General features: G+C 41.7%; 1 protein-coding gene across 10 annotated transcripts in view; it reads left to right on the top strand.

The window, feature by feature from the left end:
• CTBP2 (C-terminal binding protein 2) overlaps positions 1–27,840 on the top strand; it is a 222,982-nt gene that overhangs the window by 168,405 nt on the left and 26,737 nt on the right. For all 10 annotated transcript variants that reach the window (XM_063132797.1, XM_063132791.1, XM_063132793.1 and 7 more), the window contains one exon: positions 21,394–21,548. In XM_063132797.1, coding sequence (XP_062988867.1) covers positions 21,411–21,548 — 138 coding nt within the window. In that variant the 5' untranslated portion in view covers positions 21,394–21,410. The remainder of the gene's footprint in view (positions 1–21,393; positions 21,549–27,840) is intronic.

Genomic DNA, 27,840 nt, shown 5'->3' with positions numbered 1-27,840 from the left:
TTTTAAAAAAAACGAATCCAAAAATAAGAACTCCAAATAGTCAGTACAGGGGAAAAGAGCTCAGGTATGCTGGTAGAGTAGCAGGCAGAGCTATTTTTTTAAATTAATTTATTAAAGAATTTATAAGCTGCTCTATATCAAGAGATGTTGGAGCAGTGAAAATAAATTCAAACACAAAATACAAGAAGTTACAATAAAAGCAAATAAATCAATAAAGCAGTGCCTGGAATTTATTCATCCATTAGGAAATGCTTGCCCAGAATTGACTTAACTCTACAGCTGCCTGATATTTAACAATACATGTCAGTTGACTAAAGTGTCTGGCAGCACAATGACACACAAACAAGTAATCATGTTAAAGTGTGATTTACAGTGTGAATCCTATATGCATCTACTCCAGAAGTTAGCTTCATTGGGGCTTACTCCCAGGTAAGAAGGCAGAGGATTGCTTCGTTAAAGAACTAGTGAAGAGAGTGGGCAATATATGGACACTGTCACAGAAAGACATTCTAGTCACTGAAAGACATTATAGGCACTAATTCCATGTTCATTTCATCTTTTGACGGCCTTCTCAAGGCTGAAAATGCCAAGTTCTCAGTTCCCACCCCCGCTTAAACTTTCACAGAAATATTTTAAGACAGGCAAAGAAAAAGGCCCAGTTTCCGTCTACATTGTTGTGACATTTCTTTCCACTTAAAGGTGACCAAAGAATGACATGGCGTGCCAGTCGTCTAGCTTAGCTGCAACAAAGCATCCTTCCTAAGCGCTCCAAATCCTTCTCTTACTATAACAAGTATTAGAGGGGTTTTTTTTTTCCCAATTGGAGTTTTGTATGAAAAAAATAATAGCTTGCAGGAGTAAACATCACTTTTTGACAGGCTTTAGTGCTTTACTGCTTACTGGGCTTCAAGCCTAGAAGGCTTTAAAAATCATTATACTTTAAGGGGAAGTTGACGAGAAAGGAGGGAGGGGCTGTTCTAACCAGCTGTTGTGATTTGGGAAAACACTTATCTCCATCAGAAGAAAAGTAACTGAGATTGAGAGTCATCCAGCCCTGAAGTAGCCATACCTGACAAGATTAGGACAAAATTAGAGCCTCAATTTAGGTGCCCTTACTTCACTAATACAACAAACATTAATAAAGACAAGTCTTTGATCTCAGTGGGTTGCGTGTGTTTAAAAAACACACAGCATATCCTTGTAAACCTTTTATTTGCAATATAATGAATGGCCTAGTATGTAATAACGCTTTGGTGAATCAACACATAGGGCAAGTTTTAATCAAGAAAGGAAGGTTTATTGTTTTAAAGAACTGGTGCATTTTGTTATGTGTTTCCATATTTAATTTACGAGGGCAATTGTCCCTAAGTGTCATTGCCTTGACAGAGATGGTATAGTTAATTATTTACCATAGAGATGGCTTGTGATAATTGCAAATAACAGAAACCTTTTCCCCCAGGTTTCATTCCTTAGGTAAGTTCTTGCTTTATTAAAGAAATAAAACTATTAACAGCATTATGGGTGTGGCTTAGTCGGTACATGGACCATGATGCAGCCCATGCTCTGCGCTTACTGATGATGAGTGACAAACATATTGATTAAAAAACTTGGTGACTTGTTAAACAACCATCCACTTTCCACCTTTTGTTCTGTGAAATGAAATGAAAAATGAAAATGAAAAATAACTACTTTTTTGTAACATATGTGATTTATGACATTTCACATTCTGGATGCTTCATTTGCATATATCCTTGTTTATTTTACTTTCTTCCTTTCCCCTCCCCTCACTTAGTTTTTTTGCATGCGTTGCAATTTTTCTAGGTATATATTTTAGCTTTGGCTTCTGTCAAAACAAGAAATGGTCTGCTGTTGTCTGTTTCATCTCACTCTATAGGAAGATGGAAACTGCTCGGGAAATAACAGATTTCAACTAGAACTCATAGAAAACTATGCATTCCCCAAGTACTATGTTCCATGTGTGCTATGAAGGAATTAGACCCTCCTGGATTCACATACCCTTTCTCTGCCTGATGTAGATTACAGGAACCTAAAAATAAAGATGCATTCTATAAGTATAGTGTTCAATCCTGTTGGTACATCCATAAAATGATTCAATGCAGTGCATAGAGAAGCCAATACAAAAAGAAAGTTTATTGCTTCTATTGGTATTGAACAGAAGGAAGCATTTTTCGTTGGGGGTCTTAAATCCAAATGACTACCTGAGAGATGCCAAGGGACCATAACAAGAAAGAAAATCGTGTGTGTGTGTGTGTGTGTGTGTGTGTGTGTGTGTGTGTGAGAGAGAGAGAGAGAGAGAGAGAGAGAGAGAGAGAGAGAGAGATTCCAGTATGTTTAGAACCAGGCAAATAACAGGTCACCTTTCAATAGGGTATTATGGCTGCTCTCGACACTTGAAGATGTGTCTGTTTTGAGTAAATTACTTGGTTTCCATTTCTTCAAAACATTTTTTAATAGCTACATGCAGTTTAAATAATTCAGGCATATGTCCCTCTCTTTATAATAGGAAAAAACAGAGGGCAACTTTAAAACGTATGTGCATTGTAAGAGAGAGTGTCAAGAATGTTAACAAAGCTAACTTGATTTTCGCCATGGAAATACTAGAGCAACTTTCCCCACCCTGGTGCTCTCCATATATTTTGGACTTCCACCACTCATCAGCCCCAGCCAACATGGCCAATGGTTAGGAATCCTGGGAGTTGTGATCTAAAATATCTGGAGGGCACAGGATGGGGAAGCCTGTACTAGAGGAACATCGCTGGCTAACCATTTCAGTCACCAACTAGGATGCTGGGGAAGAATTTTATTGGATGCATTTTTGCAGCAGCTCCTGCACATCTGCAACAAGCCGCATCTGATGGACAACAGTGGGCAACCTGTAACATAAGGTTAACAAAAGCTCACATAGAGGGGAAAGAAAGAATGCCTTCTGCCCCCCCCCCTCTCTCTCTCTCTCTCTCTGTGTGTGTGTGTGTGTGTGTCCTGTGACTTGAGCCTTGAGCTTTAGGAAGTTTCTGTAAATGTCGGAGACTTTCCCCCCTTTTAAACAAAGGAATGAGTTACATTTGTCAAAATGGATGCAGTTGTGCCACTTGCTGAGAGCACCGAAAGGGGCTTAGCGATGTTCACCTGTTCATTGGAATTATAGCCAGATTGAGAAGTGGGAAAGCTCTAAATGAAATAAATCCTAAGGCCTTTTGCTGAAGCGTAGGACTGTCCCATGGACATAATATTCTTTTCTTCATTTCTGTATTCCTTGCACTTCTTGGAGAAAGATTGGTTTTGATGGTGCGGTTGGTTTGCAGGCTGCTGCGGGCTCATGTGGAACTGAAAGTCTGTATAAATTGAATAAAACAAAATTGTACCACTTCTATCTCCATTAAAAACTTCCTTGATACAAAATCTATATCATGCTGATGCATAGAAAAAAGGCATTTGTTCAAATATTTGGGGAAAGCCCGCAACATGTCAGGGTTTATCCATATTTTGGATTAACTGGACCTCTGCTGAACTATAGGGAGATCACCATATATGGAGGACATGAAAAGATAACTGATTCTCCTTGAGATGTGTGAGCATGCGTCGGTAAACACAATTTATAGTTTGAGTTAGAAGAGTCCTTGCTTAACAAGGTGTTGTAAAAGAACTGTTGCTTAATAGGGTTTTTTGTACTTTAGTTCTGATACTCAGGCTCAAATTACATGCAACTTGTGTCATGTGTGAAAAATTAGAGGCGTTCATTTAAAAAACAGATCAGGCTTCTATTTCTGCGTTTTTGGAAATAAGCAAGCCCCAATGTAGACATATAGAGCCCATTCAGAAGACACCTTAAACCATGGCTTTAACTACAGTGAATAAGGCTTTTTGTTTTATTCAACATGGTTTAAGCCATGGTTTAAGGTGTCTTCTGAACACAGCCATAAAGGACTAGTTCAAGCTGTAACACTGCTTCCACCTGCTGCCCCATACATCTTTTTGTATGATGGTATAGTGGGGTGGGGGAGAGACACTGTTCCTCCTCTAGAGTTTGTTTTTCATTTAGCTCCTTCCCCCTCCCTCCCCCACTTTTATAAGTAAATGGAGCAAGGGGTGAGGATGCTGTTGGGAAAATGGTGGAGGAAGAGACCAACTTGTCCCTGTCTTATGGTTCTAGAATGGGTTTCTGCAGTAGTATTTCCTCTTGTAGTTTCTATCATAGCTGACACCTCTTAAGCCCCAGAGCGCTGCCTGTAGTGTTGGGGCAGCTCCACACCTGTGCTCCATCGACACTGATGCAAAACACCTGTGTGGGTACTACATCTTGAGTACAGAATGTCTCATAAGAACTGGGATCAGATTCTGGTTAAAATGCACTTGTGCTGTGTGGTTAAACTATAACATAAGTACTTTTTTCTATTATATTTAAGGCATTCATTCTCAAACCATGTCCTACTTCTTGGTTTGTGTTGTAGGGGGAAAATGACTGAAGTTTAGTTCGGACAAGTGTTAACATGTTAATTGAGAATAACCTCAGGGTATATGACTATAGAATTCTTAGTTTGATAGGTGATGAATTTTATTAGGACAATAAAATATAGAAAACCTTTAAGGCAAAATGGCTTACTACATCGCCATAGTTCCACGTGATTTATATCTTCATAACCTTAGGCACATCTGAAATACTTTCATCTGCTTCAGTATACATTATTAGATAAATCTATAGTGTGTTCTTACCTACATCAGAATTGACTTTCAATTTTCCTGAGTAAAATACAGTGGGGATGAAAAACAAAGATTTTATGATCACTACATTTTAGGACTTTAAACTGTAGCCAATCTATTCTTGCTCTTTTGTAAAAGCAGCATCAATTGCACAAATAATGTAATTCAGCAGTAATGAGACTTACAGGTAAATACCATACACATGTGAGAATATTTGCACCCAATTTAGGACTGGTAACATCTTGTGCCAAAAACTCACATGCCAGGGTTTGTTCTCTTACTTGAGTCGCTTTAGTCTCTTCTTTAATTCCCTTGGATGCAGGTAGCATCACAGACGATATGTAAATTCCCCTTTCTAGGCTTTTGGATGCTTTTTGGTAGAGTGGTTGACCATATAGTTGCTTTGTTGCCTGTTTTCAGTTCCATATGCCAGATTCACTTGCAGAAAACATGAAACAATCACATTGCTGAATGACCACATGACATATCCATGCAAAGGATCTCATCTGAATTGTGTCTACATGATTGGCCAATGTGAGGTTCAGAAATTAGTAGGTAGAAAAAGATCCAGAATCCACAGTTGGGCAAAACTTTATTAGGACCAACCAAAATTCCACAAAAGTCTTTAAGCTTTCAGGTTCTCCAGAAGTTTTCATCAGACTAGGTGGTACAAAAAGCAAGAGATGAGGGAAGAAATAGAAAAATCCCAAAATTTGAACAGATGTTCTGGCCATGAGGCTTGCAGTTTTAGTTCCCATCTCAAAATGGAGATTTGTAAACTGAATGAATTAGTCATTGGTAGGTGTTGCAGTTTCATTTCTGAAAACACAACAGCCAGCTGTATGGCTACTTTTGCTTTTCTTAGGTGTGAAAAGGAAAGTCAGGTTTGTAGTAGGACTGCCAGAAGACCTTCTCTTCTGCTGCTCCCAGACTGTGGAATGGCCTGCCGGAGGAGACTCGTGAACTTAACAGTCTACTAGCATTCAAGAAAGCTATTAAGACTGATCTCTTCCAGCAGGCCTATCCAGTGTAATTTTAAGATGTTTTAAAAATGTTTTTAGGGTGTTTTTTAGGATGTTTTAAACCAGGGGTCCCCAACCCCCGGTCCGCGGACCAGTACCGGTCCATGGCCTGTTAGGAAAGCAGGTGAGCTGCTTTCACCCACCCACCCCAGCGTACCTGAGCGCGGGGCACCATCTTGCCTGCCCAGCCGAAGCGAAGCCCACCCGCCCCACTCCAGCATCTCTCAGAGCCGCTGTGGGAGAGCGGTTTCCGGGTGCGGCGGCGGGGGTGGGAGGCTGCCGCAGCTCCACTCCTCCCTCTCAGGGACCAGGCAGGCGCGACCTCTTGCAGGCAGGAGCGGGCCTTGCGCGTGGATGGGCTGGAGGCACACGGCGCCGTCAGCACTCCGAACATGGAGCAGGTTGCAGCTTGGGCTGATGCTTGGTGGGAGGAGGAGGAGGAGGAGGAGGGAGGGAGGGAGGGAGGGAGGGTGGCTTCAGCTGGCAAGGAAAGGGGCGGCCCACCCCTTGGCGCCTCCCTAACCCCTCAACCCCACCTACCCCGGTCCATGGAAAAATGGTCTTCCACAAAACCGGTCCCTGGTACCAAAAAGGTTGGGGACCACTGTACTAAACAATGTATATTATGTTTAAATTGAGTATTATGTATTTTATCATTTATTGTTGTTCCCCACCTTGATCAGAATGGAGAGGCGGTAAGAAATAAATTTATTTTTATTATATTGGCCTGAAGACCTAGGCTTACATTGCTAGAGTCTAATAACTAGTAACTGATCTATATCTTCATTCATCAACAACACAAGGGCTACCTAACCTATGTAACACATAAACAATATAGAAGGTTCCATAGGTGGAAGAATAAAAGATACAGTTTCGAGGTGGGAGGGATATCAAATAGAGAATAAGCTTTGAAGAATGTGGAACTATTACAAGGTTAGAAAAGTGAAGAGAGTACAGTGATTAGAACATAGGAAGCTGCCTTACACTGAGTCAGAGCATTGGTCCATCTAGCCCTGTATTGTTGACTCTGATTGGCAAGAGCTTTCCAGAGTTTCAGGCAGGATTATTTCCTCACCCTACCTGGACATGCCAGGGACTGAATCTGGGACCTTCTGTATGCAAAGCATAATGGGCTCAAGTTACAGAAAGCCAGATTCTGGCTGGACATCAGGAAAAACTTCCTCACTGTTAGAGCAGTATGACAATGAAACCAATTACCTAGGGAGGTCGTTGGCTCTCCCACACAAGAGACCTTCAAGATGCAGCTGAACAGCCATCTTTCAGGTATGCTTTAAGGTGAATTCCTGCATTCAGAAGGGGGTTGGACTTGATGGCCTTATAGGCCGGTTCCAACTCTTATGTGTTCTACTCCTGAGCCATGGCCCCTCCCCATATTGTCTTTTCATGCACTTCATATAGACCATCCAAGAAGTAATTGTTTTAAAATAGAGCTGCCGCCCTCCTGCCCAACACACACACACACACACACACACACACACACACACACACACAAAGTTAACCTATGAGTTATAGTAACATGCAGAAATATAAACGATTCCTATGCAAGACTGGAAATGTTCATGGCCGTGGATTCAATAAGTGGGAAATCCCACCTAATTATGAAGGTGTCAATAAAACTAATGGGAAGGAAATGGGCAACGGGGCCATAGTAGCTTGATCCAGGTCCTTCCAAGTGTGCTGTTAGTGGAGAGAGAAAGAAGGAGGGGTAGATTTGCTGTCAGTGTGATGTTTGGGATTTGGGTTCATGCAGTGTCTGTATGCGCAGAACATATGGATTTGTAAATTAGTAGGCAGCAAGACTTGTTTGTCTGCATTTTGTGTTTCCATTGCAACAAGAAAAGGGAAGACAGTTTAGAACCTTCTCCCACAATGACATTTCTCACAATTGTGGGGACTTTGACCTACGTATCGCACTTCAAGAACCCGAAATGTATATGCAAGTCATCTATACGTGCATTGACGCTTTGGGTAACCCTGGAAAGTCACCGTATCGGACAGTATTTTGTAACTGACTATATTAAGGCATAACTGTAACGCTAGTCCTCCAAACATGCATTTTCCAGTGAATATTCCTAGCAGTTTTCCACAAAGATATTTCCCACCATTTTTTTTAATTCCCTCCCTCTTTAGAGTGTCTGTACTATGTGAATGCTGGATTTATTCTTCTTATTTTATTTTTATTTTTTTGCCTAAGGCTGGATTGACATCAAAGAGTGTAGATTTATGAAAAGGCTATGGAGAAGTTCTAAAAATAAATAATAATAATAATAATAATAATAATAATGTCAGACTTGTCAGTGCCAATGGGTTTCACAGGAACCCAACTAAAATGCTACCAGGATTTCCCTCTTCCTAATTGAGGAACAGAGCCTTGCAAGGCGATGATATATGTGGGACTATGGTTTGAATTACCATCACAGTAACATTGGAGAACATGTCTGGGACATGTGCCAGACATAGATGAAAATCATAGGGACCTGCTGGCAGAAACTAAAGTATTCCTGCTGTAAGATGTCCTTTAAATTTATTTACACCCATTACTATGTAACTGCTAATCTATTACATTTGGGATTCTCTGACCAAATATTAATGAATGTAAAATACAGGGTTGTGTTAGTGCTTCCATTCTCTGAGGGGGAGTCTGCAAAATCCTATGAACGAGAATTGAGCACAGGGGAAAGAAAACGTGTTTATGTGCAAGATAGGTTCCCCAGCCGTGTGACAAACCTGTGAAAATCCAGCTTTTGTGACAGTGACTCTGGAGAATCTCTGAAAAGTAAAAAGGGTTTAATTGTTTATATATATAAAAAAACTTCTCTGAAATAACTGCAGTTATTTATTTATTTCAAGTATTTATAAGTCACTTTTTAGAGCGAAGCCTTCACAAGGCAACCTACAGAAAATGAAAAAAACAATAGTCTACCATGCAGATCATGTTAGTGACATATATACCCATCGATTCTCCTTAAGGAAATGCAGAAATTTAAAAGATACGTTTTTAAGTAGAATGCTGGGAATTGTTGGACTTTTGTCTATCTAAGTATGCATAGGACTGTGCCCAAAGGCCCTCTTAAATGCCTGTACTGAAGGGGCCAATGAATATTAACCAAAAGGGAATTCTATAACTCGGGAGCCACTAGTCAGGAGGCCCTGTTTCTTTTGCCTGCCAGTCTAATAGATTTTACTGGTGGGCACATGAGTAACTACTTTCTAGGTACTAGTTGCACATTTAAATCAATATATTGTAGCCAGAAATTATCTTCATATATATATATCCCTCCCTGTTAATGCTTGTAATACATTACATCTTTGCCCTTGTGGGTATTGTTGGGTCTGTCTGTCAACAGTATTAATGTTTATCTTAAAATGTTATTTTGTCCCACACAAACAGTGCTTAAAATAATCTCTGCTTTGAAGGAACTTTTTGCAGGGATAATTCATTGTAAATTACATTGTCTGCCCCTATTCCCCTCCTACCCCTCATGGAACTAATCCTACACATTGTGGTAACACAGTTCTATTTAAGAAAATATCTAATTTTCCTTTGATGGCACATTAAGATAATGTCTGTCAAGGATATTTTAAAGCTGTCTTATAAAGCATTGTTGCAATCCCACACTCAGTTACAGAGATGTAATTCCCACTGCTTTCAGAGGGATTTAAATGTGTGAGACTGAGTGCAAGATTACAGTCAAAGATGTAAAAACATAGATAATCTTTAGTGACTATTTTTCTTGCACTCCTCCTGGAAGTGCAAGAACGTTTGCTCTTCTCTGAAACTTATGGGCATAATTATCCAAAGCCACCTATAAACAGCCAGGTTGTAGCACCATGTACAGGCTTTGGTTCAGCTTTGAGGACCTTTACCTTCCATAAATTTTGTTCAGGGTGCAAAAAGTGCTAGTGGAATGTTTAATCATAAAACATAAATATTATACCACCTATTCTCCTAATTACTGATCAATGCAATCACAAACATTTTTTCCATTTCTTTAAAAAGTTTAGCTGACAGTAACAAGGGGATGTTGCAATACTGAGTTGAACTCAGTATTTGGAGGCATGTCCTTAATCTCATGGTTACATGTGAAGGTATATAATTTTGTTTGGGGTATTGGAAGTGATTACTAATAGTACAAATGAGAACATTGACCATCTTAGATTCAACGTGATCTGTTCTTTTGATTAGTTAGCCATTCATAGTAATTGGGTCTTATATGCAAGGGTATGCATTTCCTTGGAATTAGGAGGATTACCACCATTCTGGGAGTGACCAGCTCCTTGTCTTGTCCAGCTATTAGAAAGAATCAAGTTATTTGAAAGCCACAAAAATATTCAAGCTTGTTGCAGATACAGTGTTAGCCAAACTGAATTAGGCTGTTGGAGAACAGGTGTTGTGTCTTATTCTCAGATGATTCCGTAGAAAGATGCCAAAAACAGCCATCTTCATAACATAGAGCAGCAGTTTTGGAACATTGCCTTATGTTAGTGTCCAGTTTATTGCAGTAAGCAGCAGGTAAATAGGCATGGCCTAAAGCAAAACCAATCAACATTATAAGTCTTCAGGTTTGCTCTACTTTTATTTAATATAAATAAAATTTATATTAAATAAATTGCATGTGATGAGGACAATTGGTCTGGGTGACGAGGAGGAAGATGCTAGGTGAATGGAAGACTAAAAGCCAGGACTTAAAAGAATCACATAGCTGCTAGGAAATACTATGTTCCAAGCAGATACTACATTCCAAGTTTCTGCTTGGAACATTTAAAGTAGCAGTTTATATTTGTATGTGCCTGTGCCTTTTCCTTGATTGGACCATGTTCGTATTGTTTGGCTGGCACTTATGCAAAGCTATTGGTGGGAAGTGCTCCATCCTATTGGCTGGAGTAGGTAGCACATTGTTAACACCATGCTTTTAGCTGAAGAAGTTAGCAAATTATTTACTATTATAACGTTTGCAGCTGATAATTTCAAGCACAGGACAGGGTGAGTATGCATGGACTCATTCACATTAACAGCAACCATATTTATGTATTATTAAATTTATATCCCGCCTTTTCTTCTCTTGCAAGGAACCCAAGGTGACTTACATAGTCCTCCTCCTCTCCATTTTATCCTCACAGCGAACCCCTGAGGTAGCTTAGGTTGAGAGCCAATGCCAGTGACTGGCACAAAGTCACCCAGTGAGTTTCATAGCAGAGTGGAGACTGGAACCCAGATCACCTGGGTCCCTGTCCAACCCTCTAACCACTACACCACACTAGCTCTTAGCAACTACAAAATACTAGTTAATAGCGGGAATTATCATATTGTGTTCCTAACTTTCGCTGACAAGTTGTGGAGCTAAGCTTAATTCTCTCCTTGCTACTCCGTCCCCTAAGAAAAACAGAACCAGTTTTTACATGACTACTAGAATATTTGCAAAACCTTCCAGTTCTTTTCTGGTACCAGGATGATCTGTTGTTCTGTTCCTCACCTCTTCTCTGCCTTCCTGGCATTCAGACCACGCAAAAAGCGTCTCTCCCGTTAAGAGTTCTGAAGCTGGCCAATGGCCAGCAAGTGTAGATGGCTTATCTCTCCCCACGCACCGGCTACTTCCCGCCTTGTACTTACTGAAATACTATAATAGAAGAAGCTGTGCTTATGGAGCCTCTTGTGTTTAGCAGCTTGGAGGGAGGGGGTATGGCTTCATTCTCCCTTTTGCCCTATATTTCCCTAGTATGTCAAGCTAACCACGGCCTTATTTTTGCACATTGCTGGTGCATGGTGTTTTTTTAAATCTTCAGAAGTTTGGCAAATTGAATAAAGTCGGCCTTAGAATGAGTCTACATTATACCGATCTGGTGCTGATATTGGCCACATGTGGATGTATGGATCATGAGAACATTTCTCCTTCAAATTGTGCATCATCATCCATTATTATTGTTATTATTATTATTGAGTAGAAATTCCTGGGGAAACTATTTTCAACTCCTAGAATTGCAGAAATTGGTTTATCTTACCTTTATATATGTCATAAAGAACATTGGCATTTGGGACCAATTCCATGCTGAATCTAAACATTAGAATGACTTAATGTACGACAGCATATCTCTAATAACATGACAAATCACTTCTGTTTTTAGGCTACAGTTCTGGGTACAGCTAGGTGGCTTAAATCCCATTGAAAACAAAGGACCTAACTTTACATGCAGTGTTTTTCTACCATGGTGAGACTGTGAATTCTCACCATGATATTAGAAACCCTGATAGAAGACTGCTCTGGCGATCAGCCCCCCTCCAGATTATCTCTTCACTACAGCCTCTATAGAGAGGTCTATCACTTGTTACCTGGTCCATATGCACAGATTGAACAAAGGTCCTTATCCATGCATAGCTAAGCTATGTATGGTCCCTGCCCAAATAATGTGTCATCAGCATATTGATGACTGTTCATCCCAAATATCATTTTGATGTTAAACAGCAGCATGGACAAAATAGGGTGCTGCCATGGGGTAGAGAATTATCCCTCAGTATACCTCCTGGAAACAGTCATCCAATGAGTAGAAGATCTACCAGAGCTCAATATATCTGTCCCCATCCCAATAGGCATTCCAGAAAAATACCATGCTCAATGGTATTGAAAACAGCTAAGCCTTCCAGGAGAATTAGCAGGATTACACTCCCCTTGTTCTTCTTCTGGAAAAGTGATCAAAGTTATTTCCATGCCAAACCCAAGTCTGAAGCTGGACTGAATGAATCCAGATAGCATCATCCAGGGGTGTATGGAGTTGCCCAGTAACCACCTACTCAAGCATCTTGCCCAAGATGGCTATATTAGTGATTTAGTGACTGTCTATCTTAATTTTGTATGTTTTATCTGTTTGTATGTTCTTTTTTTCCTACCTCTTTCTCCTGTATTGTGTTTTTAAAATAATTTAAAAAATTAAACTGGAGTGATTTAGTGACTGATAGAACAATCCTTAGGGTCCAGAGAGGTCTTCTATAGGAACGGTCTCACAACTGTTTCCTTCAGAAGACATTTATTCTGGGCCCAGCTAATCAAGCTTTCCCTACTACGTGAGCACAGGCTTCCAAGTGCCTTGTCTATATCCTTGGGCTTTAGCAACTGAAATTCATTCAATAGCACCTGACTAGATGATGATCTGGACACATTCACTAACTGCACAGCAAAGTGCAATTTAAAACGCTGTAGATGCAATCAATTTTAATCCTCAAAGTGCCTTTATGTCACAACAGGTGACATATTTTTCTAATGTGCATTTAGGCAAAATCCAGATAAAGTTAAGTGCTTGCAATTGCCATTAATTTTAATGCGAAACTTAAGCACATCTTTGAATCTCTCCCATTTGAACCAATGGGACACTGAAGTGCCTACAAACAAACTGGTTTGTACTCTGCAGGTGCATTTGTGGATGTCACTGTAAATTTGCTCACTAGTAAGCCAAGGTTAATTTAAGTCTGTTGAGAGGGAGCTCCCACACCCCTGCATTTGTTTCATATGTGGCTTGCTTTGCTCTTTGCTGGGATGTGACTGCTATTGTAAGACAGACTTCTCATCCAATGATTGGATCGCAATGACAAAAATAAAAAATAACCCACTAATAGTTATCACAGTGTCGTGGACTACATATATACCAAACTTCGGCTTTATGTCTGTCCTGGAAGTACCCTAACAATTTTCATCTCACTGAGAATTATTCTCTGAGTGTTTTGTAGCAGAAGTGTCTGTGTGTGTGTTTGGGTACACATGCAATCACATTTCCTGTTACTTTTCACTGCTACTCCTCCATATTTCCCTCTAAAACCCATTAAGACCTCTTTTTAAAAAGTCTTCAAAACCATTTTTGTTGAGTTTTGATCAAAAGAGAATGTTATCTGTAGTGTAAGGGGAATTAAAGATTACACTACATAAACGTTCACATCACCAATTAATCTGTTCTTTCATGTGGCTTTATTGTTAAGAGTATTCTTGCTTAAACTGTTCATATTTTTGGCACAAACCTTGGCTCTGTCAATTGATAGCACTACTGTTGATCAGACTTCATTTCGGTTAAGATGATCTATACACACACACACCCAAAAAAGAAATTGGAATATAGAGCATTTGGATGAGACTCACTTCCTGCTGTGTGTTTTTGTAAGCATGTCCCAAAAAGAGGATCAGGAAAATGCCTTTTCAGCCAAAGCAAAGAGCGAATGATGTTACCATCCAGTCACTATCTTCCTATGCAAATTCCAGTGAAGACAAAGAATTCAAAAATTTGTGTCCAAGAGTCATGTTAAAGAGAAGCCAAAGAGCAAATTAAAATATGTGCTATAAAACCTTGCAAGCATGAGAATTGGGATACTAGAAACAAAACCAGACAACTCATACTTCTGCGGATTATTTCAGGTATCATGGATGTGTCACCTGCAAGCCCTATGTGAAGTGTGTCAGTCCTCCTGCTCATTGGCACTAGTCCAAATGGCAGACATGGGAACGATTTGGCTCAGCAAAGTTGGCACCACTCCAAAAGTGCTCAGAGATCATTGCAACATAGCCCTGCTTTTTCTGCCCTACATTTCTTCCATAGTTGGGAATGGAACAGAGCTCAGTGGTATAGGCCCTGCTTTGCATACAGAGGGTCCCAGGTTTGATCCCTGGCATCTCCAGGTAAGACAGGAAAAATCCCTCCCTGAAACCCTAGAGAGCTGCTGCCAGTCAGTGTTGACATTACTGGGCTAGATGGGCCAACGGGTCTGATTCTGTGTGAGGCAGTTTCCCATGTTCTTGTGCTTCAGGTTTAGCTCTAAATCACACAGCCAGCAGCGTAGGAAGCTGCCATCTGGATGCAGCCTTTTACTCTTCTCAACAACTTTCCATCACTTGTTATAAGCATTTTTTAAAAAACTGTATAAAAGTATTAGGCACTGCTATTTCCCCTTATCACTAAGTGATCAGCAAATTGACACAGACTTCACACGGAGTACTAGACAAGGCGGGTTGTTGTTCATGGTGCCACTTCAGCCCCGCGTGGCGTTAAAACCATGCAGCATTGCAGCTGTGGGGTGGGAACAACTAATCCCCATGGAAGGAGGGAGCGCAGGCATTCTGGTGGCCTTTCAGCTTGCCAAGCCTGCCCTCTGTCCATGCCAGGAGCACCCCCAGCCTAAAGCTGAAGCGAGGTCACCATCGACAGACAAGGAAATACGGTGGTGACCTTGCAGCAAAACAAAAAGTTGGGGTAAGTCCCCAGCTTTTAAAATGCACAGCTTCAGGGAAAAGCCCTGTGGTTGCTGCGAGTTGGCAGCTGCATCGTATAACCGCTGCAGCGTCACTGCACAGCCACCACAGGGTAAATTGGACGTATAGACAGCCTCCTGGTCCTGAATGCTAGATATTTAGCTGTCAAGTTCATCCTGCTGACTTGAGCATCTGTGTGGCTGCTTACAAAATGTGCCACATGAGTGGCTGCAGTGATCTGGCAAACCTTGTGCGTGTGTGTGTGTGTGTGTGTGTGTGTGTGTGTGTGTCCATCTGTCCATCTAGCGCCCTGTTGGTTTTTGTTATTGTTGCAGGCAACAACAGGCATCAACCCAAGTGCATCACCCCCATTAGCCGAACACATTTGTAATGAAATAATGCAGTGTGACACAGATTAAATATGTTTTGAGTCAACCAGGAAAACGGGACACACGTACAAGTCAGTTATTGGCAGGGGTGGGGGGAAACAAATGCAAACCATTCAGAGTGCACAGTGTAAGATGTATTTATTTTGGGGGCCAGCACTCACATGATTTTATTCAAGGGCTGGGAAGAAACTTTGATTAGTTAAAAGCTGCGGCAAGGTCTTGAGGGAGTGTTCGAAAGAGTTGAGAGCCGCGCAGAGGTGACTATAACTCCTCCAGCAATTTCAGACTATTCTTCTGCAGCGGGACAAAAGCCTTTTCTTTTCCCTCCCGTGTTCAAAGAGACATTTGTCTCGAGACTTTGCAGCTGTGGGCCGTGGGGATGCTTGTTTGAAGATACCCCCTCATAGACCAGAGGAGAGTCGCCATACCGAACAGTGGTGTAGTATTTTATACTCTTCCCCCCCTTCCCCCCTTCCCTCCCTCCTCCTCCTCCTCTACCATGTGCAGTTTTTAATAAGAAGAAGAATGTGGAGGCAACGTTTTCAAGGCAAGGGGAAATTTCCTGTTTTCTTTTCTCTGTTTGCTTAATAAAGTGTGCCATTGACTTTTAGATCTGTAGTAACTTTTGTTGCAAATGAGAGGGGAATGCTTGGCTCGGTTCTTGACACTCGTTATGTACTGATGGAGAAGATGTTTAAATCCTCTTTTTTTTTTTTTAAGAAGAAGCTGTGTCGCGTAGGCTAGTAAGATTAATAAGAATTAGGCAAATGGCTTCTTCTGCTTTTGTTTCGTGGAGATAGTACCAGCCGTCTTGCAGCCACACAAAGGCTGCCATTTACCAGGGTGTACTCCCTAATTCTCTTGGCAGGGGTGCCAGTGGAATCGGATACAAGTGGGTGGCAATGGGGAGGAGCTGCAAAAGAGGACAAGCAGGCTTTGTGTGTGTGTGTTTCTTCTAAAAATGCAACAAAAGCACTTTATACATTGAGCTGCGTGCAACAAGCTGTGCAGCTTGTGAGTCGGAGTGGAGCAGTTTTGAGTTCTCAGTGTACAGAGCTCCCTCCTCCAACCGTCTTTAAAAGCTCTCTGCTGAAACATTGGCTAAACTCCACAGAGAGCGGAAAGCGCCAAAAATATTTATTGAACAATGCCTCTGACAACTGGCTTCAAACTGGAAAGCTCTGGAAGGAGGAAACAGACCATCTTCATTTTGAAAGCAGTTCTGGTGCACCTTGTTGATATTCTGGTCAGAAAATTGGATTCTGTTTCCTTCCTCTTGTACACGCCCTTCTTTATTGGCGACTAATGCCCACTGAATAGAATGATATACTTTTTCCCCTCTGGTACTTTCTCTGCTTTACTTTCTGTACATAAATATATATTCTGTTGGTTATTTTTCTCTTTTTTACTTTTGTGAAATGCTGCCGTTCCTTTTCCCCACATCCCAGACAAATGTGGTTTGAGATGGTTGTTGTAGAAGCAGTATTAAGGCATCATAATACAAACAAAAGTGATATAATATGTTAGACGATAAACACAATATAAACAAAAGAGGAGAGGCTTTCCCCCTTTTAATTTACTCCCCTTCTTTAAATTACCCACCTGATCTTAAGGATTTTTCCATAGAACAAAGTCACACCAAGTTCCTAGTCAGTGTGTTTAGGATTGCAGCAATATTTTTTTTGCCCCCTTATGTTCTCAATTAGGCATTCATAAGGGGAGCAGCCATAGTCCCCCTCAGTATAAGTTTGTATAACTGTAGTTGTAAATCGTTGTTGTGGGGGCAGTGAATAAAACACAGTTGAACAATGGGGCATTTTTTCCCCCCACATGATTTTAGGCTGCAAATCTGTCAGTAGATTTTATTGACATGTAATTACTGGTACATCCTGTTCTCCAAAAGCTTCACTTCCAAAGTTTTGTTTCTGTCACAAGTTGAAATAATTGACTCCATCCAGTTGCTTTGAAGTAAAAGAAGATTGAGAAATAATTCTTAAACGTTTTAACCACATTTCCTACTAACATTTGTCCTTGGCATATGAAAACATGCTCTGTAGTGCTGGTGTCCCCAGACTGTGGACACCGCTGTGGTGCTCACCACATCCCCTGCCCCCGGTTTGTTTTTGTGTTGTTGTTTTTCATTTTTTAAAGATTTTTTAAAATTAATTTTTAAAACTGGGATGCTGGCATGCTGCAAAACAACGCACCAGTCTCCACCATTGTTTTTATTTTAAAAAAACCCTCTGGGCCTAGAGACATTCTTTGAAAATAAAAATGGTGGGCAGCTGTAGCCCAGCGCTTCAATTTTAAGCATACCCAGATGTTCAGAAAAAAGGATTAGCTGGGGTGGGGGTGGACATGCTAGAGGGTTAGAGAGGGTGCTGGGGGGGGGAGAGGGGGGCTTTGCCTCAGGACGGTGGTAGTTTGCCATCCCCCCCACCCCCGGTGTAGTTTGTGTTAGCTGGTTGGTTAGTTTTGGTGGGGGGTTGCGTTTTTTCTGGGATATATATACATGTGTGTTTTATGTATGTGTTTTTTCTGTGTGTGTTTCTCTGAGCATCACCACTTTGCCTTCTATGAAATGGGTATTTTGTTGTTCTTTGTGGGGGCAAATCTGTGACTTGCCATTTGAGGCTCAGACCCTACATGTGCCTTCTGCTTAATTTCTTGGCCAAATTACTTGTATCTGGGCCTCATCAGTTTGCCCTCTATGAAATGAATGTTGGAGCAAAAAAAACTGTGGGTTCAAAAGGGTGCTTTTGGAACTCAGATCCACCTCTGCCTTGTATTCAGGTTCTTTTTGCCTCACCAGTTTGCCTTCTGAAAATAAATGTTTTGTGACTGGCTATACCTACCATGGCAGCCATTTTGTGAGTCTGCCTGTGACACATTGTCTAAATTAAAATGCGCCCATCAACCCAAAGAGGTTGGGGACCCCTGCTGTAGTGACATGACATCTAAAACGTGTGGGTCATAAGCTTTTGCAAACATGCCAGTTCATCATAATTCTTAGCTTGCAGTAACTATGTTGTTTTGTTAGGAGAGCGAGAAAGGAAAGGAAAGCTGCATTTTTCTTGCCTTACAAAGTCACTTATCTAATCAGATAATAAAGTTTCAGCCAACGGCCCGTTTTGTTTTGCTTTTGGTGTTTTATGGATTCAAAAAGGTGGCACTAACCCCAAACGGCATTGTTGTTATTAAGTGTTTCCTGCCTCCCTTAGGAACTAAGCTCTGATTACAAATTACTGAGGAACATAGGAACTGATACACAGTGTAACCGGCGGTGGCCATCTGAAGCCATTGTCTTGGTGGGGAATCTAGCTTCCAATTACCTTCCCATTTGCTTCTCCATTCTGCTTTTGACAGTAACTATGTAAGGCTGTCATTAAGTGATACTTTCAGTCCTAGAGACTGTACACTGGTGTCGATGTACAGTTGGGATGCTTTATTAAACCAGGAAAGGGGTTAATCTGGACAAAGAATAGCAATTCAGCTCTGGGTTGCAAGCCTTTCTGTTTTATGCATTTTCCCCTTTAATCCTGGTTATCTGCTTAGGGCAAGCTTCTTTCACTTATCCAAATCATCTCAGCACTCTGCCATGCATACTGTGACACAGTTGCACTTCCATCTGGATGAAATGCTGAAAGATGCATTACTTTTCAGTAAACGCAACCACAAAAGCATGGAAACAAGATAGCCGATATTTATTTGTTAAACTGCAAATATTTCACTTGGCCTTCTCTTTAGATTTTCTCTTTAAAGTACAGCTAGGTGTAAAATCTTCAGTGTGTTTCTACTAAACATACAGGAAAGAGCTGGCTGACTTTTTTTTACTCTTAAAATAACAACCCCAAATGATACCTTCCTTTCCTTTCACTATCTCTGCCACATTCCCCACCTTTCAAACCACTGCCACATCCTTCCGAATAACTCTGCTTTGGGAGGCAGTTACGGTATCTAGGAGTGGCAAAGATTACCGGTTCACCTAGCAACTGCTTACCAACACGTCAATCTCACTATTGCATGCAAATTCTGCTTCCATGACACAATTCTCATTTGTTCTGTGTGTGTGTGTGCCAACCTGACCTCCTGAAAAAAATATGAGCTAATATGAATTCATTTCACTGAACTAACTGTATAAACTACCATAATATCCAAGCTTTGACTGTCTTATGCTATAGGGAGAGCTGGCATGATATTTATAAATAGCAGACTGGACAGAGGCTCAAATGTAATGTTTTCTTTTGTATCACTGTTGTTGCTTTTCCCTGGCATTAATGATTATTTGGACTCCATTTCATATTCTGTCCCCTCACAGTAAGTTGCTAGGATACTATCTCAAATGTTCAAAATCGAGGGTCTTCATTTTAGCCTATAACTCATCTCCCTCTTCCCTTCTCTCCTGTCTTTGGGCATTTTCACAAATGGCTCTAAGAACACCTTTAGTCTCCGTCTAAATCTAATCCAACTGTTCTGAATGTTCTGAAGCCATATAGAAAGCAGAAGAGGCTAATGTATATGATGATAAATGTAGTAAGTCAGTTTAGCAATAAATTTGTATGGTTACAGGATATAGCTTTGGTCCTCAGTATTTATTTATAACTTCCGTTTGAACATAAACCACTCATGGAATGCATTCCACGAATACAATTTTCTGAGTTCAGAATCACTCTCTGATTTTCCAGTGCTGAGCAATCTAACATTTATTATCAAAGCCATAATCTTAAGGGACTCTTTTCTGTGAGAATTTAGGAAGTTCCAGACTGAAGAGGGAGGTAGTTCCAAAGTAAATTAATTACTTCTTTCAGTGCTTAGATAGAATTGCAGAGAATTCAATAGCATGTGTTGCGATTGAACTGTGTCCCTTAGTCTTTAAGGGGAAAATCCAGTGAGAAAATGGCAGGTTTCTTTTCTCAGAAAAGTATCCTTCAGGGCAGTACTTTCAGAAGTGGCCTTTGCTGTTTGAAGTTCCTGTCCTATATCACATCACATGAAGCCCCAGCTGTTTGCATGCATGCTCAGAAGTGTGCTCTGAATGTTGGTGCTCAAGGCAGTTTGTGGAATGTACCCTAAAAGGTATAGAGCTTGGCTGAGCTTAGAAATTCAAGCTGGGATCCAAAGAGCTATTGGTGTTTTTTTGGTGGTTTGGTTTGGTTTTTCCTTTCAACAACAAACGCTTATGCCATTTCACTCTGTTTCAAAAACAGCTTCCTATGTGGAATGTTACACACACACCAAATCTCAAGTTAAAACTTCTGAATTTTGGGGGATACAAATAGTACTTGAAAAACACTGGGGAGATGTGAAAATTGATAGCAGTCTACTTGAAGATGGTTTTAGTCACTAGATGTAGTAATCTTCTGGGAACATAATCTGGGTCCCAATTTAAGGGACACAATCCCTCAATGTGTGAGTAGGGAAGGTTTTATTTCCACTATTCCACTTTGCAGTCCAGTTTCCTAGGGACCTGTGCTATTCCTCTGCATACAAAGAAGCTAATGCCAAGTATTAGTCTTCTCCGACTTGGTGCCCTCCAGATAACTCCTATCATGCCCAGTCAGCATAGACCTGTTGAATGGGGATAATGGGTACTGTAGAACAATATATATGATCGGAGTACCATGTTGGGAAAGGCCGCTCTAGTGCATGGTGTGGGAGAACTTGATGCTGCAGCATTGTTGAAGCTAAGTGGGCACAGCTTGATCAGTGCATGGACGGGAAAGCCTCATGTAAACTACTCTAAGGCTGCAATCCTATACATACTCACCTGGAAGCAAGCACCATTGAATTCAGTTGGATTTACTTCTGAGTAGGTATGTAGAAGGTTGCGCTATGAACTACCCAAATGAAATTTCAGAATAAATACATTGGGAATCAAGCTGAGAATATTTCTCTCAAGCAGCACCTGCATTCTTTTGTAGAACCGAAACACCTTAACTGCAGTTTCAGATGCATCCATGTGACCATCTGTGGTACTATTCAGTTGACATATAACACTTATGCTCCGTTTGGTTCCAGGTATTCGCCCACAAATAATGAATGGCCCTATGCATCCTCGTCCATTGGTGGCTTTGCTAGATGGAAGGGATTGTACAGTGGAGATGCCAATTTTGAAGGACTTGGCTACTGTTGCATTCTGTGACGCGCAATCAACTCAGGAAATCCATGAAAAGGTAAAGAAAATTGTTTTGTTTCTTGCAGATTGACTTGCAAAGGAAAAACAAAATGAACATCGAGCTTTTAACTCAATTTCATTTCTGCTATTGCAATTTAGCAGATTAGTATAGCGACATCTGCATTGGTTAATAGTTTTGCTTTCTGTGTCAGCCTCTGATTTCTGTGTCAGCCTCTGATTTCTGTGTCAGCCTATTGCTTTCTATAGGAAAGGGATATATGGATAACATTTCTTTGGAACACCACAATGGTGTGTCTGAAGGACAACTAGATGTGATGGGGCCATTTTATATTTCTGTATACGGTTTGACTTCGTCTGTTCTTAATTGCACCTGTTGTAATCAGTCTGACGTTGCAGCTGGTGACATGAATGGGAGAATAATGTACCCAAAACAATGGAACTTGGGAAGATGAGGAGGAGGCTTAAGCTCTTTGGAGTAGAATTTATAGTCCTACCCACCTTTATATGTGAACAATGCAAACCTAATAAACACAGCTGGCTCCATTTTGTCTAGTTCATCCTCCTAACTGCAATCCCAAACTGCTTACTAGGCCTTACAGGAGGCATGCTTGGTGGGAATTATGGAGGTTGTGGTCCCAACATATCTGGAGGGCTTGCCCTACAATGTGTGCTGTTAAGAACAAGATAACATTTCTCCCTCAAAACATGTAGAGTACAGCAGATCAGACTTATTTAAAAAAGAATACTAAAGAATTTACTAAATTCTATGATACACTGGATTTGGATCTACAAGAAGCACCTTTATCAGTTGTGAATTTGAGATTGTGTATGTTCATTGGCTTATTCTAGTATCCTTCCCCCCCCCCTTTGTATTGCTTGATCAGTCTGCCCAACCTGGGACCCTCTGGATGAGTTGGGACGACAACCCCCATCATTCCCAGCCAGCACTGCCTTCCACTGTTTGTTTGTTTATTTATTTATTTATTTATTTATTTATTATACTTATATACCGCTCCCATAGCCAGGGCTCTCTGGGCGGTTTACAGAAATTCTAAAATTGAGATAAAAACAAGAATACAAAATTTAAAACTCTAAAACACAGTACATACACACATAGAGCATTAAAAACCAATTAAAAACTAAACATGTGGGTAATTAGGATGTACCGCCATATGCCCGGGCAAAGAGGAAAGTCTTAACCTGGCGCCGGAAAGATAGTAGTGTTGGTGCCAGGCGAGTCTCATCAGGGAGATCATTCCACAGTCTGGGGGCCACCACCGAAAAGGCCCTATCCCTCGTTGCCACACTCCAAGCCTCTCTCGGAGTAGGCACCCGGAGTAGGCACCCGGAGGAGGACCTTAGATGTTGAACGTAGTGACCGGGTATATTCACGTTGGGAGAGGTGTTCCGCCAGGTATTGTGGTCCCAAGCCGTGTAAGGCTTTATAGGTCAAAACCAGCATCTTGAATTGGGCTCGGAAACATACAGGCAGCCAGTGCAAGCGGACCAGAGCAGGTGTTATATGGTCAAACCTTCTGGTTCCCGAAATCAGTCTGGCCGCTGCATTTTGCACGAGCTGCAGCTTCCGAACCGTCTTCAAAGGCAGCCCTACGTAGAGCGCATTGCAGTAATCTGTTCCAACTGGGGAATGATGGGTTTTGTTGTCCAACACAGCTGGAGGATGCCAGGTTGTAGGGAAGCTTCCCTAGACAATAATGAATATGCCTGGCATTTGGATTCCTGAGTGCAGCTTCTATGATGGCATTTGTCTAGGGTTTGATGGCTCTGTGTGTTGCTTAAACATGCTCTATCAATCTCCTGGATTCAAAAATTGACTGATCTTGTTAGATAGGCTTTAAAATAGGTAGGTAAATGGGGAAAGGTTAATACAAACAATCTGGCTCGTGCAGGTGCTGTGCTCCTTGAATTCAATGTTTTTGTGAACAGCTGTCAGTAATAAACAGCATGTGTTCATGAAGACCAGATTTAGCTACTCTGGCCTGATTGATTTTCTTAAATGATACAAAATCAATAGATGCAGGCAAAGGAATTAATGTATAAAAGCAGATCAAATATACTTGGATTCCATCTAAACATTACATGACTGTTTCCCAGGAACTTTTTGAACCTAACTCAGCTGGGGGATTCTAAAGGTAGATTAGCAAATGGCCAGAATCATTGAAATGGAGCTTGAGATAAGCGTTAAGTTATGCAGCTTGTCGAGGCAAGCTAAGGTCCGGACTAGATGTTAGATGTAGGTGCGTGTACCATTTCCCCAAGAGCCCGTTGTTTTTTAGTCAGCTTTGAGTGGGGGGAGATTAGAAGCAGGAGAGCAACAAAGTGTGAGAACAGGGGGCTTAAGGCCTGCCACCACTAACCTCGCCACAGAGTTCCAAATATGACTTTGCTTTGCTTTTCATGGGGTGGGGAGGACATTGGGAGAATGTTTCACATGTCTTTGTAACATTTGTTTTGGTCCTAAGATAATTACATCGTCATATTCAATACATTTGGTCATTCCTCCTCCATAAGGTGTTAAAGGCAGGTGGAGCTCCATTGGAAACACCATAAATATTACAGGGATCACGAAAACAAAACAGAAAAAGACCTTGGTGCATATACAACTATAAGAACATAAGAAGAGCCATGCTGGATCAGACCAAGGATCCATCTAGTCCAGCACTCTGTTCACGCAGTGGCCAACCAGCTGTTGACCACGGACCAACATAGCAGGACATGGTGCAACAGCACCCTCCCACCCATGTTCCCCAGCAAGTGGTGCATATAGGCTTATTGCGTCTAATACTGGAGGTAGCACATAGCCATCAGTGCTAGGCCACCGATAGCCTTTTCCTCCAGGACTGTGGCCTTGTTCAAGTCATTACAACTTGTGGGCTACTCGCCACAGCTCTTAAGTCCGAAATGGTGTACATTCCTTGTGCTGTTTGTTTCAGTGAGCACACCCTTTAAAACCTATAGAATTTGGCATCCAAATCTCAAAAGCCCTATTCTTACTTTATTGAGAGAGGAAAACATTTTTTTCCTGGTTCTTATGAGAAATGTGTGGAGTTAATGTCTGGAGGAGATTCTGAAACTAGTGGAGTAATACACAAGAATCAAACTACACATTACATTCATTCCTTAGGATTCAGCTCCCTTTCGTGTTCTCCTTTACTCTAGAGTAAGCATGCAGGGCCACCAATGGAGCCTTTTTCCTTCCTTTAACTATTGTTAAATGGGGGGGGTGGATTTGGGGAGGGAACAGCTGAGGAGTTAAGGATAAAACCTCCCTTCTCTACCTGTTTTGGTCCCAATCCAAAACAGGGCCCTGCATGCTTGCTTTAGAGTAAAGAAAACCTAGAATGGGAGCTGTGTGCTACAGAATTAATATAATATGCAGTTTGACCTCCAAGGCTCAGATGGGTTGAGGCCCTATTCTGTATCACTGCCTCCAGACTCCTGTTTCATCTTCTTCATCCTACCTCTCGCCAACCAACCAACATGATTGGTCATGTAAACCCCAATCACCCTTCCCTTTCTTTCCTGTGTTGTCCCATTCTTTGCCACAAGAATTCAGAAAGCCTAGGTCTTGGAAGCACAGTAAACATTTTCATAGGAATGTTTGGCTTAGGACTTGTTTATCTTTGAACAAAGAAGGACAAGCTGAATAGTAGTTCAAGAGGAATGCAGAAAGAGATCCTTTTGACCAACCCACGGGCTGAAATCCAAGCCTCCTAGAAATGAACATAAAGGGGAGGGAGATCGGGTGGGGGGAGAGAATGACAAGATCAAAAATGACTGGGTGGAGGTGGCAGGCAAATCCTTAGAAGGCTTACTGTCATTCATAGCTCAGTCTGTCCTCAGGATGCTTGCGACTTAAGGAATTATCCCTTGCTAGGGCAGGCTTCAGGGCTTGTTTTAAATAATCAGCAGTAAATAGCCTGGTCAACCCAAATGTAAAACTGTATCCAAGGAATCTCAGCCTAGTCATTGCCTGTTTGAAGCATTTTCTACTCTTGAGCTGTGTTTACACTTAGCACGGAATAATGAGGGTGAATGTAACTTTACTGGTAGTGACTCTCTGGCAGGCAGTATAAATCTGTGCATTAGTGTGTAAATCCCGTTGGGGCATGTAGGGCTTCTGACCTGTAGTATCCAGTCACATGAGGCCAATTGGATGTCAAAGACTGTTGTTTTATCTCTTTCTCCTCCTTCTCTTATGCAGTATCTGGAAAAGTTCATATTTCTCTCATCAGCCATTTTTGAGAATCAGTTCATAACCATTCTGAGATGCAAATCCTTCCTTGTGTTTTCTCATTTCATTTTTCTCACCAGCTCATGCCAGCATCATAGTACCTCATCCACTAAGGAGTGAGGAAGCAAGTTGTGGCTCAGTCTTGAATGTTGGGCAGCTTACAAAGGTGCTCAGCTCCAAACTGAGCACCATGACAATCAGATGGGAAGGAAATGGTCTATATTACAGTTCAATACAATGCACTGAGCTAAATGTCCAGGTGGACAATGTGTAACATCCACTTCATAATAAAACATTGGAATACATAGGACTGTAATGAATATTTAGTGAAACCGTACCTGAGGATTCAGAGCTTAATAGCTAATGTCTAGCTAAGAGACCCAATACAGATGGCCAACTCACCAAGTGGTAAGATTCTCTCCAGACGCATGGGGGGCTTTCCAACTTGTTTGGGGAGTAGGCTCCTCCTTCTTTCAGAGGCAGGGTCAACCAACATTGGTTCCTCCAGAAGGGGAGGGGCTCTTTCTGCGCACCCCAGACCGTCCCTGCCTAGTGCTGGCAAAGCAGGATTTAATCAGAGGTTCGGTCAGGTTTATTTAAAGCCTTAATCTGTTTTCCCATCCATCAGCAATTAGTGTGGGAAGAAGTGGATCACACACAGCATTGTTAGGTTCAAGGCCTGGTGAGTGGCTTGCAGAGGGAAATGACTTAGCCATTCCCAGGGAGATCACAGGCAGCAGCAGCGTGCAACAGTGAGATGCCTCTCACTCTTCCTCGTAGGTGAGACCATGGCTCAGGGTTTCATTTGGCTTCACATTTGACTTCCAATGGCTTCCTGTTTGGCTTTGGCTTCTCATGGAAGCTTCTGGCGGCACAAGCCAGGCTGAGTGCCACAACTCAGATTTATTATTTTATTTATTTATTAAAGCATTTGTATCCCACCCTATTATCACTGGGATCTCAGGGCAGCCTATTATCACTGGGGTCTCAGATCCCACTGCCCTTCTTCCAGCCACAGTGAGCAAGGAATAGAGTCTGAGTGCTGCCATGCACAGGTATTGCCCACACACCTGATGGCAGCCTCTCAGGCAACAGAGTAGTTTGCAACAGAGGTGGTTGTCATTATGGCACTGCACACAGAGGTCAGGGGCTATCAAGATGAATACAGGAAGCTGCCTTATACTGAGTCTGACCATTGGTCCATGTAGTCCAGTAGGCAGGTTTTTTTCCAGGCCTACCTGGAGGTGCCAAGGGATTGAACCTGGGACCTTCTGCATGTCAAACATGTGCTGTACCACTGAGCTACAGCCCTTTCTAGACTGTGGCGGCCCAGCATTTCCCAGCAACATCAGCACAGCTTCGGAGAGGGGATGTTGTAGACCCCTCTCAATCCAGCCCACAGGCCCTGCAGTTCAGTGTAGGTTCAGCCAAAGCTTTTGCAGTGGATAATTGCCTTGCCTGCATCAGAGATGGGGATGGCCCTATCCCTTAGTAGGGCTATGGTGCACAATACAAACTGCTATGGTTTTGAGTCCCTAAGAAGGAAGTAGGGAGGAAGGGCAGGCATTAGGGGGGAAAGTCCCAGGATCAACTCCAAGTGCCTACAGTGTATGTTCCTGTGTTAGCTCTTACTTCTTGTGCAACGAAGGGGGACAAGAACCCTTGAAATAAGAAGATGGAGGCTGCAACAAGAAAAAAACTGGACACATCTTCGACTGCCTCAGAGCCTCCGCAACCAACTTGGTCCTAACTCTAGTGAAGGCCATATTGGTTACAGAGGTGCTGAGGGTGGATGGACTTGCTAATGCAGAGCTCTCTCCAAAGGAGGTGAAATAAAGTTCTCTCTCCATTGTTATACTAGCAGATTCATCTTGTGATGCAGTATAGCTGGAGTCCTTAATTTTGGTGGCGAATGTAGCCAAGCACAGTATCTTGCTGAGAAAATGATAGCTGTACATACCAATCAGGCCATGCCACATAAGGTTTCTCTGCTTGTGCTACAAGAGGCACTTAACAATATAAGAAAAGCCATGCTGGATCAGATCAAGGGTCCATCTAGTCCAGCATGCCGATC

The sequence above is a fragment of the Elgaria multicarinata genome, chromosome 8 (genome assembly GCF_023053635.1).
Source record: "Elgaria multicarinata webbii isolate HBS135686 ecotype San Diego chromosome 8, rElgMul1.1.pri, whole genome shotgun sequence".
NCBI classification, from domain to species: domain Eukaryota; kingdom Metazoa; phylum Chordata; class Lepidosauria; order Squamata; family Anguidae; genus Elgaria; species Elgaria multicarinata.
This window is presented reverse-complemented; position numbering and strand designations above follow the sequence as displayed.